Source organism: Manis pentadactyla, chromosome 7 (genome assembly GCF_030020395.1).
Source record: "Manis pentadactyla isolate mManPen7 chromosome 7, mManPen7.hap1, whole genome shotgun sequence".
In the NCBI taxonomy this organism is placed as follows: Eukaryota; Metazoa; Chordata; class Mammalia; order Pholidota; family Manidae; genus Manis; species Manis pentadactyla.
This window is the reverse complement of record NC_080025.1, coordinates 3662947-3683075: the sequence shown is the minus strand read 5'-3', so window position 1 is coordinate 3683075 and position 20129 is coordinate 3662947. Positions and strand designations below refer to the sequence as shown.

The window sequence follows — 20129 nt, the reverse complement described above, 5'->3', positions numbered from 1 at the left end:
GACCAATCTGTGGATTGTTTGCGTATTGTAATTCCACTGGTTTAAATTAACACAGTATCAATATAATACATTCTCAGGGGGAGAGGGAGGGAGGACAGGCAGCAGATGCAGAACAGTGACAGAAGATGCTACTCCCCCCTATCAGACAGCGATGCTCTGGAGGGACCTCAGCTTGCAGGGCAAAGTAAAAATAGAAAGAGCAACAAACAATTTCAGCTTTCATGAATAATGAAAAAAATAATTAAAAAGAAAATCTACCTTTAATGAACAGAAATAAGGGCAAGCAATGTTACAGATAGATATCCTTAAGATAAAACATATCCAAACAGAATTAAATGAACATGTTCCATCCTAAGTAAATCCATCTGTAAAAACAATCACTGGATTCTTTTGGCTTTCTAAACTGTCACTCGCATAGGTCACATTATTTCTTGGTCAAACGCAGAAGAAAGTTCATTTGACTGTGAGAACATGCATTCTGTGCCTTCATTCCAAGTCTGCCTTAACCTCGTCTGCCCGTGGCTCCGAGGTCTTTATCTGGGGGCTGGTTGTTCTCTGGCGCTCAGTGCTCACCACACCCCCGGCCCACAGGGCCCGGCAGTGGCTGGAGGGGGTGAGCCAAGGGTGAAGAGAGCAAGGAGAGGGTGGTGGTGGCTCCCGGACAGTGGGTGAGATAGCAGGACGTGCAGCTGCACCACCTCAGGGTGCCCAGACCCACCAGACGCCCCATTTTAAGATGTGCAGCTCAGACCTGCGCCATGCGCACAGACCACTTACCCATTCGTAGGAGAGGACCCAGCAGCCGCGTGCGATGCCCAGCAGCACGTTCAGCGTGCGCAGGGGCCTCCCGGCCAGCACGTGAGTGGTGGTCTCACACACTTCGGGGGCGAGGGAAAAGCCCTTCAGTTTATTCACAACCTGGATGATGACGCTCTGCTTTCTATCAGATGGGAGGAAATGACAAATCGAATATGCGTTCATTACACTCAGGGAAAACCAAACCAGAGAGCTAAAATCCCACACTGACTTCAGCTACGGCGCCCATCTCTCAATTTCCTTACCATCAATGACATGAAATTTAGGGAAATAAAAAGACTTTGCATCTCAACTCCAATGGTCTGTTTTAGTGGCCGAGAAAACCAAGGCCCAAGGCTGTCCGTGGCTTCCTCTGGGGCTGTGGGCAGGAACCAGCCGGTGTCAGACACCGGACCTCCCGGCACAGCCCGGGATGGACTCACCAGTGTCATGTACTTCTCACACTATCTGAGCCATCTGCATGGTCAGAAACAAGCTTCTCGCTTTGCTTATTTGAAAATACAACATTTACAGAGTTCAAACCCATAGTTTTTCTACTAATAGCTGGGAAAGGGCCCTTTCCATTAAACCATCAGATCAAATCTTAGGGCAGATTTGACAGAAGCCCCTTATTTTCACATAGCTCATTATTACAAAGCTTACTTTCACAAATGGACCTGTTTATTTTCTGGTCTGTTATTCCATTACTGCCTTAAGTACCTTTTTTCAAAAAACTATTCTTCCTGTCCGACTTCCTTACAAAATAACACTCCATTCTCCCTCTCTTCCTTTTATGACCATTTTCCTAGTGCCTTTGGTTGTGCCACACTGCTTTTTCCCCTCCCAGCAAGTTTTGGAAATCCCCAATGGAATACAAAGGACACCAAGGACTTCCTAGGCCACACCACGAGTACACAATGAGTTAAGAAACAAACTTCTTTCCTCTCCAAAATTACACAACCAAGGGAGAGGGGTGGTTTCACTCTCGCTGATATAGACCAACCTCCCCCTGTCTACTTCATGTGTTTCTTAGTTTTATCTCTAGTGATCTTGGGTATGTCAGTCAATCACAGGGCTGTTTCTTTGCAAAAGGAAAGGGTTCAACTCTATCATGATTTTAAATTCCTGGAGCTCCCTAGGGTAGAGGAGATAAATGAGCCACGACGTGGGCCCCATTTCCACTTCAGCCAGACAATCTGCTCACTGGGCTTGTGGAAAATATTAAATTTGGGGTAAAAGACAAAAAAAGCAAGAAGCGAAAATCTCTAAACCAGATGCTTCAGAACCCTTCATTTCTGTGTATCCGTGATGTCCCTCATTCCGAGTCTGGCAGCTGCTGGCTATTTGCTGGACGTGTTAATAGGTAACAAGTGTCTTTCCGAGACAGGCTAATCAGTGGAGCATCAGAACGCATAGGTCTTGCTCTTAAGTTTAGACCGGAAGTGTAGGTGGAGAAAAAGAAGAGAATGAGAACATGGCCTACATGGAGATTTGATCTTCAAATCTTTGATTGAGAACTAATTACATTTGTGGCAACAATCCAGACATTTAAAAATATTATACCCATATTCAATATTCATTTCTGCATTACACTATTTAGTATGTTCAGCATATTTCATAAGAGATTAACAAGAATTGTGTGTGTGCTCCTTTTCACTAGCTAATATACGGTGGGAGGACGACCCGTCCTTTTAACTTCAGGCCGGTGGTAGGAGGATCCTGCACCAGAAGTGTTCAAACCCACTGCGCAGCCTACTTTACACTGAAATGTCCCTAAGTTTTGACAAATGTCTGAAAACATATGATTGATATAAAAAACATGGTTTTCCCCTAAACAGGAATTCAAGAATCTGTTACAAAGAATATGGTGCTATATTTTTGTTGGACATGCTATACTGTGTTAAATGTTTAAGGAAGATGATAAGAGCCTGCCAGCAAGCTATTAACTCCTTCACAAAATGTGCAGATAGCTGCTTGAACACAGCTGCAGAAAGCTTCCCACTGAAGCATTTCTCAAAGGCCTTTAGGGGAAGCAGCCAGCAAAGAAAGCTGCATTTATTGAGCTTTCCAGGGGTGGAGGTGGTAGACACAGAGCCAGCAGGCACAAAGCAAGCAGGGAAGGGCATAGACTGCGGCACCTCTTTATGCAGTCTGGACCCCTCAGAAAGTCTACCATGGTGAACGGGTTGCAGTCTTTCAAACCACCTTTACTTCCAGTGATCTTCGGATTCAGACATTAACTATATAGACTAACAGGGATACAGTACAGATCGAGTGCCTGAAAGCATGACCATCCCAGTATGTAAAAGAAAAGGCTAACATTGTACACTGAGTAGGAAGTTATCAAAACAATGATACTTACTCAGATGGCATGCTCGTCATGACTAATGTTCTTGTTGGCTAGACGTTTCAAAAGAGAAGGAACAAAAAACAGTCAAAAATATAAAAAACATTTTTTTCCCACAGAAATAAACTTGAATACGTTTTTTGAAAAGTTACATCACTTAAAAATAAATATTTAAGCATATATCAAAGAAAAAAACTTTATATTCCTGGAAAAAAAACAGCCCAAGAGATAGAGACTTAGATATTATTCCCAAACCAATCCAAATTTCAGGACATGAGTTAGAAGAGAGAGAAAAAAATGTGTTTCCCTGCAGAAGCAGGTTCTACCAGTCAGCATAGTGGCGCTCCAAAGGTACCATCCCGTCTGTGGACTTCCAAGGAAGGAGAGGGTGAGAAGGCCTTTGCTTGCGGGCTGAGAACCAGTGCCCTAGGGCTTCCAGGGAACCATATCCTCACCTTATACCCACATGCACAATAATTCTTGTGCTTCGGTTCCGTGGGTCAAATTTTTCAACCCTTGCACACACAAGCACAGATTCAGGGGACTGCTTGATTACATGTTGGGCATCTGCTATTAAATGGCATTCAAAGCACACTGACAGCAAAAAAAATGAAATGTTTTGGGAATATATCATTAGAAATATAAATTCCCCTGTAATTCCACCATCCAGAAATGACTATTGTTTAATCATCTGGTGTATATTCTCCCAAATGTTCTATGGGAGTTGTGGATGTAAAATTTTTTTCAAAAACAAAAACAGACTCACACTATTTGTGCGCTTTTGTAACTCAGATGAGCTACTCCAAATGCAACCAATGGTGTGACGGTGAAGGAGCCACTGCACCTTCAGCCATGTCCTGACTGGGCTGCGTGGTTCAGTGAGACGAGGAACGCCAGGCATTCCGGGACCCCAGGCAGACACCACGACGGCCCTGAGGGCGTGTGTGTTGTGCGGGTATCACGGGAATGGCGAAGGGTGGAGAATGGCGAGACAACAAGCATCAGAAGACGTTCAAAGGAAGGGGTCAGGGAAGGGACAGAAGAGCAAATGGGGCAATGAAGGCCGCCTGTCTCCTTAGCTATCTCTCCCTCTCATCGGCCTCAGACGCCGGGCCAACCCGTGGCGCAGCCCGTGAGCTGTCTGGAGACGAGACCCTGATGAAGGAGCTCCTTCCTCATCCCCTGGTGAGTCTGGCTGAAATCGCATCCTTGAATGGGGACCATGCTGGCTCGTGATGTGACCAGCCCCAAATAACATCCAAGAGCAGCCCACTCCACGGCATGCGCTTTCTCCGTGGAGCCGTCCAGAGGAGGCCACTGGGGTTTCATCTGTCGGAAGCACCCCAGCTCAAGGAGCACGGGATACGGGGTGAGGAGGAAATGCTCTGACTTGCACCATGCAAGGTTTCTGCTGCGTGACTCTGTGCCCACGTCTTCACCCACGCCACCTCCCTAGGCAGCCTCTCACACACCTGTGGCTTCACGTGCCAGCTCCAGGCTGACGGCTCCCACTTCCAACATCCTGACTCAGAAACTCCACTGCATACTTGACATGTCCATTTCGAAACATAATAAGGACCTCAAATTTGACATGTCCTGAACTAAAGTTCTGGTCTAGCCAGGCAACTCAGCAAGAAAAAGAAAAAAAAGACATCAACTTGGGAAGGAAGTAAAACTGTTTCTATTCACAAATAAGATGATGTTATATGCAGAAAATCCTAAAGAATCCACAGAAAACATTATAACTGATAAATGAATTCAGCATATAATCTACGATCTATTTTATTACTATCTACTAGTATCACTCAGGAAAAGAAAACCATGAACAGGACACCTATTAGGTCTGAGGGAAAGAATGCTTGGACAGTTCAGTCAGCCCGAGGCTTGATAGGAACTCTCATCAGAGATTGCAGGGGAGGAACTGTTTTTATAAGGAAACTCAAAACCCAGAATGGAAGTCTGAATGGAAAGAAAAAATATACAGAAGGCAAAAAATCAGTCCAAACAAGAAAGAATATCGTGCTTCTATATCCCTCTGACTTGCAGATGTCTGATAAGAAATCCAGAAGACTAATGTTCATTTACACGGTCCAGTCACAGAATCTAACAGAGACAAGCTCTCCCTAGAGTATGATGCTAAAGAATGCCAAGATGGACAGCACAGGTTCAGACCAGTTTGACAAATAAGCCCCAGCCTGAAATACAGTGATGAAATGAAAAGAGCAGTCTTATTAAGAGTAAGCATATCTACTTATCTTATAAATTAGGAATTGGAAAATATATCCAGTAAAATGCTGATTAATCAAGGAAGCTCCTTAAAAAAATGACATGTATTGTTATCTGCAATTTATTTAGCAATGAACAACACAGTAAGATGGTTGATGGATGGAGGAATGGGTAGATATATGATAAAGTAACTATAAGAAAGAGTTAGTTGTACAGTCAAGGCTGGAGTGAAAAACTGTGAAACTTTTTAATGGAATTACCGGTTGTCTTGAATGGAAAGTCACGTTATTATTCAGCACACATACTCCTCAGGACTTTCTGCTTACATGGTGTTTATACTTTCCACTCTCTTTGAGCCACTTTACAACTCTGTTAGTTGCAGAAAATTGATAGTAATGAAAATAATTCTTGTCTATAGAAATGCAAAATCTGCCCAGTGGAGGGGCAGTTGACTTCCCTCTCCCACTGGGGAAAAAGCAAGCGTGGGACCCATTAGTAAAGCCATTTCAGCACTCCTAAAGGTCCCTGAGTCTGCTCTGTGGATTCTCCTTGGAAGGACAAACACTCAAGCAATACCTAGTAAAACCAGCCTTAGTTTGTAGTCAAGAATATGTTTGAGGTTCTTTTGATCACAAAAGACAGAAATTGTACACAGAAAACACTGTGAAAAAGACTTGAATAGAATGAATGGTTACTGGGTGACTTTATGGGGAAACTATGAATTGTCTGAGGACACATTCTGTAGGGCTATCTGAGTCTATGGGCTTTATGATTTAATTGTCTTTGAGTTATTTACTACTCTGTCAATTATAGTAAGCTGATAATGCAAATAATTCTTGTCTATAGACACAGCACATAAGCCCAGTGGAGTTCAGCTGACCTCCTTCCCAGGCTGGAAGAGGCTGTTCTTGCACATACGAAGCGAAGGCCTTTCAGCGTTCCAGGAGCCCATCAGCGTGCACAGTCATTGGGCTCCCCTCTGAACAGGACACAACAGCTGTCTGGTTCCTCCATTAATTAGTGAGTTAAGTAACACTCACTTTATATTAGTAAGAAAACAATGACTGCAACCTTCTAAAAAAAGTATCTTTCAATGGGGAGCAGCAGAGGTGAGGCTTAGAACCTCCCCCCTCATGTTCTGAGAGAAATCTTCTGCATACATGGATGTTTATTGCCCTCGTCTAGCTCGGATTAACACATAGTCTACAGGCACACACCTGATCATCTACATTTGCTCTCTTACAACACTAAACTCTGTTTTCTACCTTTATCTCGTATCTACCTACCACTTCAGCATTTTATTAAAAATAATAATAGAGAAATGTGGTATCCACATATAAATCAAGTTTAAAAATCAAATGAATATTCATATTTGAACTGATTGTTTATAGTTCATAATGCATGAACAAAACCGAAAGCTTCTGTGATGACTGCCCTTGCACTGTTCACCATGTAACTTATTTAGTATGTAAGAATTTGTACTCCATGTAAGAATTTGTTCGTTATGCATCAGAAGATTGGAGACTGACGAAAATTAGGCTTGGGGTGGATTAATGATTGTGCATTGAGTATTGACCCCCCTATACAGAAATTTATTGTGGTTAACAACTATTTGATCAATAAATATGAGAGATGCCCTCACACACACACACAAAATATATATATATATATATACATATATATATATATATATAAACACACTTCCAATTGTAAAATAAATAAGTAACCGGGATGTAATGTATAGCATAAGGAATATAGTCAAAATATTGTAACAACTTGGTATGGTGATAGCTGGTACCTAGAATTATCATGTATATAAATGTTGAATCACTGTGTTGTACATCTGAAACTAATGTAATGTAATACTGTGTGTCAACTACCCTTCAATTAAAAAAAAAAAAAGTATCTTTCAGGAGTGGTGGGTATGCGGATGTGTTAACAATTATTTCATCTTTTCTCTGTTTGGAAAAAAAATTTTGTCTGAGAAGGCGAGAAGACAGTTTTATTTAGCAAGGAAAATACACTCTTGGAGACAGAGCAGATGGCCTGAGAGGTCAGGAACAGCCTGAAAATTTTTATAATAAAATTTAAAAAATATTATTCAGGTGCATATATATTTTTTAATTGGCAAGGCATATGACAACTAATGCAAAAACACCTCAAGGGCTGTTATTATAGTGATTAGTATACTGATCCCATACAGCACAGTAATGCAGCCTGCACCCAGCAGGTTCTGTGGCACTGAATAAAATTTCTATATACAAAAGCCAATGTACTTTTCTGCTTATGATTATGCCATCATTACTGAAAATTCCACAAGTACCTCCTAGCAATCAATTACACAAAAACAATATATGAAGCACGAGAAGTTCAATCAGCTGCTCAAGGACCCAGAATAAGAATGTAATTCAGGAAATCTTTCTGCAGCTCCCGTGTTATGATTTCATATTTGACAGGCCACTTGGCCTTTCCTTATCGCATGTGTCTCTTCTAAGAAATAAGATAATGAATTACTACTCCCAGAGTGCTACACGATTAGTAATTCTGTAGAAAGTAAATATTGAGCTCCAGTTGTAAATCATAGCCCTCACAACATGTAATTTCAAGAGAGTACAGCCATTTGTAACTTAGTCATTATCTCTGTAACCTTTGCTACATGTCACATTTCATTGGTGGCAATAAAAACGGAGAGAAGGTTTGGCCACTTTATTCTCTTTAGTAATGACAACCTGCTCCTCCAACCCCATAACCAAGAAGAATTACATGAAAGGTGATATCTGTGGGGTACGAGAGGAAACCACCTTCTAGAAACCCTGGCTCCAGAGCCTCAGAGACGAGCCGGCCTGCACACCGAGATGCTTGCCCACTGGCCTCTGGGCCCACTGGACCGGTGCCCTCTGGGTTCAGCTCCTGACTCCACTGTAATACCATCTCCTGTGTTAATTTACTGCACCTTTTCATTATAGGAATCCCTCAAGATGCCTGATCTCCAGGACCCTGAAACAACTGAGCTTTGCCAGCCCCTTAATAGATGAACCATCGCCGGCAAGACCTTGAAGACTGCCTTGCTTCACCCCGAGAGAGGATAGATGGTTGCCTCTGAGTTCTCGGGGAGAATGACACTTGCCTCAAGTAACAGGTAGGTCTGGGAACAAACCTGACATGCCTCCCGGGAACCAGTGCTGCCTAGAAATTCCCTCCCCTTGTGTGAAGGCTAACGCCAAAGGACTCCTCTGCTGTCAGTATTCCAAGAAGAGATCCCCCACCTTCCTTCCTCTGGGGTTTGGGTAAGACTATGCATTCTCACTCCTGGTTCCCGAAGACTCCTGATGGTACTCTGGCCTCCCCACCTCCATGAACCCCCTTTTCCCTGAGCATTCCACAGCAGGACTGATCTCCACGGTGCAGCAGTCTGAATAAAATTACCTCCTTAACTGTCCTGTAAATGTTGTCTTTCATAACTACTACACATTTGTTTTAAGTGCCTAGGAAAAGAATTTTGATAAAAGCTATGAATACCCAAGAAGCAATTATCTCATCAGATCGCCTAATAAGATGTTTTAATTTGAAATTTCAAGTTTGTCCTCTTTGGTCAGTTTTGAGTAAAAAGTGATTAAAAGATGAGGAAATCCTCAAATAATTAATGGAAACAGAATCATCCAATCACCTAGAGAGAATTTCATTAGATACTATTCAGGCAAGCAATTTGATTAAAAAAATTTATAATCCTTTCAAATTGCAAGGATCACCAGAGAGCACAAGGGAAGAAAACAATCTGTCTGAAATGGGAAATTTTAAAGAAATATGTGACCAAGCCAAGACTCCAGTGAGCAAAGTGGGTCTGGCAGGTAGGGCAGGAGAGGGAGCCCCCAACAGGACACGCACAATGGCAAAGAAACACATGTGAGAGGCAGCGGCCCCTCTGGGACTCTCCGAGTGGCCTGTGTGGACTCAACAAGCTGCCCCCTCGAGCTCAACATTACAAAAGCTTCCTCAGGACGGCGAAGAAGATAAATTTCGTGAAGAATTGTGGCAAAAGACTGGAGGTTAGGTGAAAAGACGCAATAGTAAACTCCTGCGAGTAACAGCCCGGATAAGAAAGGACGGAGGTCAGCAGCAGCCCGTGGCGATGACAGCACAGAGGCGGCTCCCGGGCTTCTACCTGGACGCGTGTGGGAACACGGGACCGGGACCGTGTGGGCGTGCGTGCAGAGATCAGGAGGAAGGTCAGAGTGGCAGCTTCGCCCATGCTGAGTGTCCAAGGACGGTCTGCTTGAGTTGGAGGACCATGCCATTAGCGGGGAATATCTTTGGTTTCTCTTCAACAGAGGACAAGAGGTCTCAGAATTGCTGGCAGTTTAAAAAGAGCCTCAGTATTGTAGTGGGCTGCTCTGTCGAGACTTTTGGAGAAAAAATAAGACATCACTTGGGAATGGAATGACCTGAGAAAAGAGGGACTTGCCCTAATTCCTAACAGCACAGTAGAAATAGCACCCATTGTTTACATATGTCATGTATGAGAGCCACTGACTTTCTCCTTGTGTTTGAGGTAACAGAAGCCTGCTTTCATTTTCTACTATGTATGGCCTCTAACGCTAAGTCAACAAAACTACCACCTAGCTCAAGGTACAACCTTTGATGTCACCCAGCACTGCCACTAGTTGGGGACACGGTTCAGAGGTCCAGGCAGTTCACTTGCATTCATGGGTTTAACTGTATGCATCAGACATTAGAGGAAACACAGCATAAAGCACATATTTTAACATTCTATATATAAGTATGAACATCTCAGAAATGAAAGTATGATAAAATTGTATCACGGGGTACCTCAAGAAGTTGAAAACTTTATCTTATTATTTGCAATATATGAATATGTAACTTAACGTTCCCACTCTTACTCTGCTCACATTACTCATACACTGAAGCATTTTACGGTATCTATTTTAGAATTCTTATTACAGAAAGAAAAAACCAACTCCTGTGTATTTTAAACATTATTGAATGAAAAGAGGAAATGTAGGGCTCTGTTCTTTAAAAGAAAGAGCACTCGTCCAAATGCAGCTACACAGCCCCAAAGGGTGATCACAGCAAACACTGAAAATTAATCATGTGAACTAATCCACTAGCCAGTGAGAAACAATTCACAAATGTCAAACTCTAAGTGAATTTACGCAAAAGCAGTTTCTGGAAGTTCTGAAGTAGTGAGCAGCGGGTGAGGATGGGGCGGGGGTGAGTATTTGGGAAATAGTCTCGTTGGTTTTGTTTTAGTAAGATCAAAGGTAGTTCAAATTAAACAAATGTACTTGTTTCTTTAGTGATAAAAAGAAACACTTTAAAAATAAAACATTATTTGAAATGTTTTGCATTTCGGTACCATTTCATAACTAAGCAACTTCTTTTCCTAAGAGCAGTGAAATGAGATAACAAATGAGGTAACCCCCACATGTGCCATGATTACTGATTTTGTGCATCAGTAAGATAAGCTCACCGGATACATGGGCACTGCCGGAATTCTATGAATTGCGGCTATTGGGAAAATAAAAAGAGCCAATCAAATAGGACAAAGGATAAACTCTGGAAAATATTTTCAAATCCCTTCCTGGGGATGGATATTCTGTTGTCTAGATCTCTGGCAGCTAGACAGACACTTTCTAAAGTGTCTTTAGAAAGACTAGATCTACAGATCCAAGAAACCCTAACTTTTAAAAATAAGCCCCTCACTAGATGGATCCTTCATATTGTTGATTAACCCCCCTTTTAATATGGTGATAAAAGTCTGTGATCTAAAGCTGGATTCCCTGCAGAAAACTAAGATGAAAATCTTTAACTTTCTTTAACTCATTGTAACTTAAGTGTCCCTCCTTCTCTCTTTTTCTTAGGTGAAATTTGTTTTCTTTTGGACAATTTCAGAGACTCTTAATATTCAGGTTGCTTTTTCTAAAAAAATATAACACCTTTCTAATGCTCTCAAATAATATAATAATAGTGACCAGTAGAGCATCAGTATCAGTTTTGAATATTCATATATCAGATAAAGATTAATTTTTATAGTAAAAAAAAAAATAAGCCCAGAGAAAATGTGCAGCCAAGTCAATGTCCAATTTGTTAAAGAACACGCACACACGTCACCTCACTCAAGATGCTTTATCTGGCCAGCTCCCAGTGGGCCTATGCATACACCATCTTCTGGCTCTGCAAGCAGAGAGGGATCAGAGGCGATGAAGCTCGACCAGCAGCAAGGACCCTGTCAGGTACTCAAGTCTGTGTCCCTGGACATGCAGATGATGAAACCCTGACCCCAAGGGGACGGCACTTGGAGGCGGGGCCTTTGGGAGGGGATCAGGTCGTGAGGGGGGAGCCGGGATGAGTGGGACTGGCACCCCCAGGGGGCTCTGGCCCCTCCACCCTGAGGACACAGTGAAAAGACGCTGTCTGTGCGCCAGGAAGAGGCCCTCACTGGACGCCACATATGTCAGCCCTTCTCTCGGATGTCCGGCCTCCACAGCCGGGGAAATGCTGTCTGTTATTCGTGAGCCCCCACCTGTGGGGCTGCGTCACAGCAGCCCAAGCAGACCAAGACACAGAATGGCAGACCGTGTGTCTGCAGTCCCTTCTCCACTGCGCATACAAGGCTCCCTGGAGGAAGGCAGCAGGAGCCCAGGACGGCTCAGCGTTCCAAAGAGGTGCTGAAGTAGAAAGAGTAACTTGTCAGAAGGGCAGTGAGGGGGCTCCCACTGGCTGAATCTGGGAAAACCTGAGCGTCCCCAACCCCAGGCAAATGCCAGCAGTGGATTAGAACCCACTGAGTAGCAACAGACTGGAAGAGTCCACACTGCACGGTGGGAGAAGGGGTCCATGGCACGCAAAGGTGCCCAAGCAGCATTTCCACCACTGCGGCCCAAAGATGGCTGCTGGGCCAAGACTGGCTTCTGAGCTTGAACCCTCCCTCCCTCCACGTGGCCTTTGAAAGAAACCTGCTCCAGCTGCCACATTCCGGGAGGGGCACGGGCTCCGTTGAGGAGCCACTCCAAATACAGCCATCAACACACCGAGTCTGGGCCTCAGGAGACACATGGGCCACATATGGGAGGAAATATGCGGATTCACGGGCTCTGCAGGCTGCTGCTGTTTTTATTATGAGATAGACACACACTGCTGCCCTCCAACCCTCAGGGGTCACACTGCCAACTGCACCGTTCTCAGCCAATTCTGATTCCCTGTTTCCTACGTTGTCTCTCCTTTTGTTAAATTTCACTCAAGGAGCTGGAATGACACAGTAAAAAGTGCCACAACTTGATCAATGCAGAGAGATTTCCATGCCTTTTTAAAATGAACAGAATTAGATTGTAACTAGTGGGCTGACCTGAAACAGTACATTTCTGCAGAAACATAAAATGGCATAATTCAAAAAACGTTTTCAAAATTGAAAATCACCAATAACGCAGACCAGAGCAAGAATGGCTCCAGACCCGCCTATCCCAGCTTGACGGCAGTTGTACATTAAATTATTTTCTGACATAGGCTCACTATTGATATATTAACTAAATCTCAACTCATATCCAAAAGCCACAAAAACAGATGCCAAAATCTATTTGAGATGCCTCATATTTTATTTTCTCACAGTCTATAATAATGTCTCGTTGGTCTTGAGCTGTGGTTTCACCTCCACTCTTCCATTTAACCCTTCTTCTTCTCCAGAATCATACTGCTTTTCTGTTTATTTTTTTTTAAAGCCACTGAAGTATCTGAGAGAATATCAGATAATTTAGTTTCCTAAATACTGTTTGGAAAGCAGTAACTTTCAAACAAATGGAGAGTTGATAACTTCACACAAAGCGAAGCCATAAAGATCTCACGATTGAGGAGGATTCTTGTTCCTCTGGAGGGGACACGAAAACCCTGCATGGACACCACCCACAGCCACGGCGAGGGCCGGACGCTCCCAGCTGCGCACTTCTACATGCACACGCTCTAGCGCAGCCCAGGAACCTAAGGAGACAACTGGGCCCTCGCTCAGAAGTCCCTCTGATGTCAGTGGAAACAAGTGGTAAGATTTCCAGGCCCCCCTCCTGCTTCCTCCCTTTGGTCCGTGCTCTGGCCCCATCCTCGGAGGCAGAGGTTCCAGGAGGAACATCCCGCCATAACAAAGCTCTGAGGAGCAGGGGAGCATTTCTTCCCAGGGCTATCTTGAGTGAGAGAACACTTTTTCCAGAAACCTCCCAGCAAGACTTCACTTCGCATCTTATTGGGCAGAAGTGAGTCATATTCCCAAACCAGTTACTGATAAGAGGAACAGGACCACCACTGGCTTGGACCACTCATCCGAGGATGGGGTGGGTGGGGGACGAGCACCAACTCAGGACACTTCCTGGCACGTGGCTGCTCAGCGAAGTCAGCACTCACCTTGGGGAGGCACAGGATTGCACATCTTGTACTCAACAGTTCCTTTACTCCCATAGAACCCTTTTTTTTTTTAAACATAAAGTTTCAGGTTTGCTACTTCAGCAAGGTATTGTCGAGCTTCTGCAGATCTGAAACAAACTGACTTTATATTTCTAAACCAGGTTACCACAGTTTGCTAGCATTCCCCACAATGGTCTATATAACAAGAAGATCTTAAACACTAGCAGCCCAAACTATCAGGAACACGCTTATCAGTTGGAATGTGCACATCCATTTGCCCAGTGCATGGAATGCCCACCAGCAGATTGTAAGCAGATTTCTTCCTGTTTCCTCTCTGTGCCTGGTGGTACTCTCCCAGCTGGCAACTGTTATACCCTGGCATCCACCTTACAAGGCCCAAGATGACCCTAGAGGGCACAAGAGGATGTGGCTCAGAGCCAACCCCTGGCCCTCGCTGACCACCACCAGTGCAAAACACACCTGACGGTTTCTGAAGCACATATTTTATAATGCATACAAACCAGTCATTCTCTATCGAACACAGAGCACATGTTGACAAAAAGGTGGTGCCCTTTGAAGATTCTTTTTTAATGTTTTCCATATAAATATTTTTTTCTCATACATAACAAGAAAAAAAAACATGCTAGTGGAGCTGAAGGCAATGGTCACACCATCCAGAGGCAGCTGGTTTTCGGACAGCTCCACAACGTGACACTTTCTGGAAGACTGGACACCTGTCATAATGAGCACATTCCTATCATGGACAACGTGACACACACTTTGCCAAAAGTGATTTATCAAAGTAATTACAGATCATTCAAACACCTGTGTTAGAACCGAGGGCACCTTCCATTTTTGTAAGCCCATTTATCATCTTATCTGCACTCAAAGGCCCTACACAAGAGACAGGCCCTATCTTACCACATACAGCGGTTCTGAACAATGGGGAATTATTTACACGGACATTTATAAAGGGTGTCATCCTCGAGGAAGTGTGGCAATTCCCCTAAGCAAGTAAGAACAACGTACTGGTGCTGAATTTTCAAGAAACAAAATAAATATCACCTGTCATTTGGATGAGTCACTGCTCTTTCAACTTGAAAGTCACACTTGAAAACAAAGCAACCCACAAGATTATATGCTTCCAGCCAAGTACACTATCTAATGGCAAACAGCCAAAGTCCTGGAATGACTGCGGATTGTAACAGCACATTCATAAAGTATTCGAATCCCCAGCAGAGCAGGGACGGGGACTCATTCAGGCACCTTTTAGAGGAGAGGAGATTTGGGGGAAATACCTGCTTTAAATGAAAAGTGGCACAAATACCCTATTTCCTTTATCCAAGAAGGCTTCCACTGCCCTCCCTGCTCCCACACAGCCCCTTGTCAGGCACACAGATCACACAGGCACGAGAGCTCTCCAGTCCTCACAGCCCAGCACCCGTCTTCTCTCCTCTGCTGACCCCCTCACATCTTCTCTCCACTGCAAGGCTTCTCCTTTGGAGAAGCTGTTAATTCCACAACTACTGCCTCCACCATAAAGGCAAGCTCAGAGCTGTCTGAGATACACTTCTTTCTAGCACCTCTGTGTGATGACAAAACAGAAAACATACTCTAAAAGAGGTCACAGTGCTCAAGGATGGCAGCTCTGAGGAGGAACAACTGGCATGTACAGCTGACACAGGTCAGTCGATGTGTGTCAGTTGTCTTCAGATGGTTCCAGCCGTATTAGAGAAGAGGGAAGGGTATGTTGGGAGCTCTGAGGAAGCAAATCACCAAAGCTGGGATCACTGATTACATGAGCCACACCTCCCGCCCCCGGATGAGGACAGCTTCACGCTCAGGGCCCAAAGAGATGTGACTCTGACGAAGACGGGGGGATGACATCCTTTCGGAACCACGTGTGGAGCCCTTCAGATGTATGCCCGCAGCTCTCCTCATCCCCCACGCCCAAGGACCCTGTTTTGGCCCAGGCAGGACTGCAGTCAAAGTCCAGTAAGAGACATAGTCTGAGCCATTTTCATTAAAGACACATGGCATTCTCTGGGGGTCAAGAAGAAGGTGGGCAGAGTTACAGAGACGCAGGTTACTTGGAGTCAGAGTGGCAAAACCAAGTGCCGTCATTATGTGGACATAGTTTTCACCCACAGTTGAGCTGGAAAAAATAGTTTTTTGAGTGCCTCTTTCTATCAGGCACCATGTTTAAGCAGCACAAGCCCTTTGAGGCTGGCACACTGTGGTTACCCCATTTATACATGAGGCACAGAGGTACAGGGAGACTGAGGAACTTGTCTAACCTGATGGCAGAGCTGGGATTGGAGCCCAGGCGGTCTGCTCAGGAGTCGGTGCTCTCAGCAGCAATGCTGCAGGGCTGAATGTCCTCCTCTCATGGATGCAAGAACGTTTCACAAGGGCAGGAAGAATATTCAAAAAGAACTGACATACATTGTGATGATGAGTATGACAGTATTGTGTGATGGTTAAAAGCATCAGAAATGGTGTAACAGGCTCACTCAAAAAGCAGAAGGGAAATTAATGCATCCCTATGGACTCAACAAATGTTTACTGACCACCTATCTTGTGCATTATGTGTACTGTGCCAAGTATTCAGAGGTGAAGAGGACGTACTGTGTCCTCAATGGCTCATGTCCTAGTAAAGACAGAACAAGAAATTATTGGAACATATGTGAGCTATTTAATTCATCACTTGCTTTCTATTCTTTTGTAGGAGTTTAAGCATTTGATCTGGCGTGCAGTGTATTTCTTTGTCTTTCTTCTTTAACCACTGTCAAAGTACATGAGCTTGTATAATGGGGAGTATTTGGTCCTTCTCCCTAAGCCTCCAAGAGCCTGAAAGCCAGCTGTAAACATTCTGTGCGCTGACCCACAGCTTGCCCTCTCATGGGACAATCTTGCTTGGCAGAGACGGCTCCAAAAGGAAATTTAAAGAACAGCTGCTTATGAAAAGCTGTCCTGTTGATGACTTACCTTAAAAGAAAAATTCTGCTGAGGATGATAATTTTGTAAACAACAACAAAATAACATAAGTAGTAGAATAAATAAGAACATTTTGGAGGAAAACACCATTCTCATATATGTTTACCACAGTACTAACACTAATCTTGTATTTAACTCCTTCAGCTCTGTATCTGACATTAAACAGCAATAGGGAATATAGGTTAAGGTTTGTCCTAACATTTTCCAATTCTCCCTCTGCGGAGAGAAATATCTTTCCTGGTCAATGACCTACATATTATAAGCTAAGATTCCAGAGGTAATGAAATGCTTAGCTGGAGCCTCAAACTGAAGAAGGTTCAACAAATTTATAAACATATATTAACATATATTTAAAGTAGTAAGTCTAAAAAAGATAGTTTCTCAATGATTTACAAAGTGACTTTTCCCCTAAAAGGGGGTTCTAAACCAAAAAAATCTCTAATGGAAGTTACAGCTCTGAGATTCTATCTTTTTTTAATTGAATTATATTTGTTTGCAGAGCTTCAGAGATGTTCAGTGTGTCTTTTGCACCCAATGACCTGAATGTTCATCTTTAAAATCCTTTCTGCTGACTCGGTCTCTTGTTGCCGTTTCTCGGAGAAGGATTTATCCCATCTCTAGGGAAATTTTTTTGTCTTTAAATGACTGTGAAAACTCGCCCATTATTTCCAGGTATGCTGAAGCAAACTCAGAAGCACCCCTCTCCTGTGAGTACAGGTTTGCTCCACTACCTGAAGGTACAGCAGTCCTACAAATCCTTCCTAAGCTGAAATGGTGCAATTCAAAGAAGCAATTACCATTAATTCCTTTGGAAAAAGTTTTGAGCATTCCCAGACCCAAACAATAACCTCTCTCAGGCTTTTCTGATACCACAGGACACATCTTGCTAACAGAGTCACAAAATAAATGGAGATAAAGCACAGATGTTCACAGACACAGTTCAGAGCTCTGGCGGCTGGACGCTCGGAAGTTGATGGCTCCTGGGGAAGAGAAGCCTGGCGGGGACCCTCTTGCTGTCTCGGGGACATGCTCCCTCTGTAACAGTTCACTGGAAAACAAATGCTCATGGCTATTTTCACTTTTCATGTCATTTTGTAAAATTGCAAATCCTCTTTAGACTTCTCTCAGTAAGCAAAACTGGTACTAATGCAGGTCTTCTGTAAAAGCAAAGTGGCCTAACGCACACTTAACAAAACAAAGAGTGGGGGATACTTGTAATCAGACAAGCTGGACAAGATACAAACAAGCAAACAAACACCAGCTATTTGAAGACCCTGCTGAGTTGAAAACAGGGAATTATGGAAAGAAGGAAAAGCCTCAGAGGTGAGCCAGCCTCCGCCAGTTTCCCCTGGGGAGAGTTGCCCTCCTAGAGTTGAAGCCCACTTCAAGTCATCTCAATTCCTAGTTGGGGTTAAATACAAAATTACCAGGTGTATTAGAGGAACATATGACTGAAAACTGAAGAAACAACAGATAATGAAGACAAAAATTAAGGGAGGACAGAAAATGGAGTTAGTAGGTATAGACTTCAAAAAATTTGGTTATCATGCTCAAAGAAAGAGAGAGAAGATTAACAATTTTGACAGCGAACTGGAAATGATTAAAAAGAAAACCCAAATAGATTTATGAGAACTGAAAAATACAATAAATGAAATTTAAAAACTGAATCAGAACAAATATATAAAGAGGGAAAGGTGAAGTGGAAAAGAAGTCAGTAGAAAATACATTCATAATGAAATAAGGAGATACAAAAGGACAGAACCACAGAGAAGTCGTGAGGCAAGGTCTACAGAAGGCAAAGAACATACATGCAGTGAATTCCCAGAAGTGGAGGAAAGAGAAACAAGAACTCTCCAAAGCAGATCAAAACACGAAGCCCCGAGACCTTGTGGTAGGTCATCAATAAAAACACCACGCAGGTGCAACCATCACAGAAAAACTACAGAAAACCAAATAAGAGAAAAATCCACTGACAATCTGCCTGGGCCGATTTCAGAACCTCTTTCTGGACGTGCCAGGATCCATTCCCAGGCCACACCTACCAAGAATGATTCCTGCCCACAGGCTCCGCCTGCACCGTTACATCACACGGAATTCAGGATTTAACAGCTCTCGTCAGGCCTGCTCCGCAGGGCTTCCCAGGCAGGCCGTGACCTACGGGTACCACTCCAAGTTAAGGATTAAAAAAAAGCAGGGTCGTGAGACACATCTGTTTCAAGCCATTTTTGTAACTACAGGACACCATGGAAGTTGGCTCCCATGTGAAACATGAAAACGCCAATCCTGTGCTCTAGACACCAGCACTCTCCATTTCAGCAGGGGCCTGGGCTTTCATAATGAGCTGATGAGGTTTCCTGTAAACTTGCTTTTTTTCAACATTAAAATTCAATTACAAGATACCTTTTAGGAAGCAGTAACAATGTTTGTGCCTGATGGAATCTAATCCCTATATATATTTATACATTAAAAACACAACTACGTTAAAAAATGTCAAATTTCAGTTTAACACGGGTTGTCTTGATATCTTATAAGGAACAAAAACAAGCAGGTAAGACCTCAGTTTCAGTGGGGAAAAAAAGGAATGATGGAGATCTTACCATGCCCTCAAGACCAATATTATATTTGTCAGTGGCAGATCAGAAACTTCTATTTAATTTATCAACTGAATCCTTCTACAACCTCATAGGACATGTTGAACACCAGGCAGCTACATTTAGTGCTCTTATTGACTCAACACAACATAGGATTTCAAAATAAACTGCTCTCCTCACACTCACATTCAAAGTATCTTTAAAATCTAAAGTTGCATTTTAAGAAACCCCGATCATTCTGTTTGAACCTGCATGATGATAAACCAGGACCATTCCTCTCTACATACTGCCATCTAAATCTGAACTTCTAAAACACTTAACTCATAAGCAAACACATCAGGATTTTAAGCTTTGTCTTTGGTTTAAGAATCTAAACAATGACATTAGTTTATATGAGAAGTGTTCAGCATCAAACAAAACTTATCCCAGGGTAAATTATTTGTTTAAATGACAACAGACAAAACCCCTAAGGTACAAAAGGTGGTTTCCAGACCTTGCCTCATGTTAGGGCTTCTCGGTGTTTGTGAAAGTCCTCAAGCCCAGGGGCACCCCCAGGGATGACCATCAGACTGCGAGGGCGCGCCAGGCACACGCCTCTGGAAGGCAGGTCCCCAGTGGGAGCCGTGGACCCTTGATCTGTCAGAGAAAAGGCTGTGTGGCAGCTGGGGTAAGAAACGGATCAGGAAGACTGTCTTGCCAAAGGCAGGAAGTCCAGGCTCTTGCCCCTCCTGCCGTTAGCAGGACAGCGCACCCAAGGCCAATGACTTCCC

General features: G+C 43.5%; 1 protein-coding gene across 5 annotated transcripts in view; it reads right to left on the bottom strand.

The window, feature by feature from the left end:
• MCPH1 (microcephalin 1) overlaps positions 1-20129 on the bottom strand; it is a 190415-nt gene that overhangs the window by 128594 nt on the left and 41692 nt on the right. For all 5 annotated transcript variants that reach the window (XM_057505049.1, XM_057505048.1, XM_057505051.1 and 2 more), the window contains 2 exons: positions 3158-3195; positions 778-940 (listed from right to left, as the gene is read on the bottom strand). In XM_057505049.1, the coding sequence (XP_057361032.1) occupies positions 778-940; positions 3158-3195 (201 nt within the window). The remainder of the gene's footprint in view (positions 1-777; positions 941-3157; positions 3196-20129) is intronic.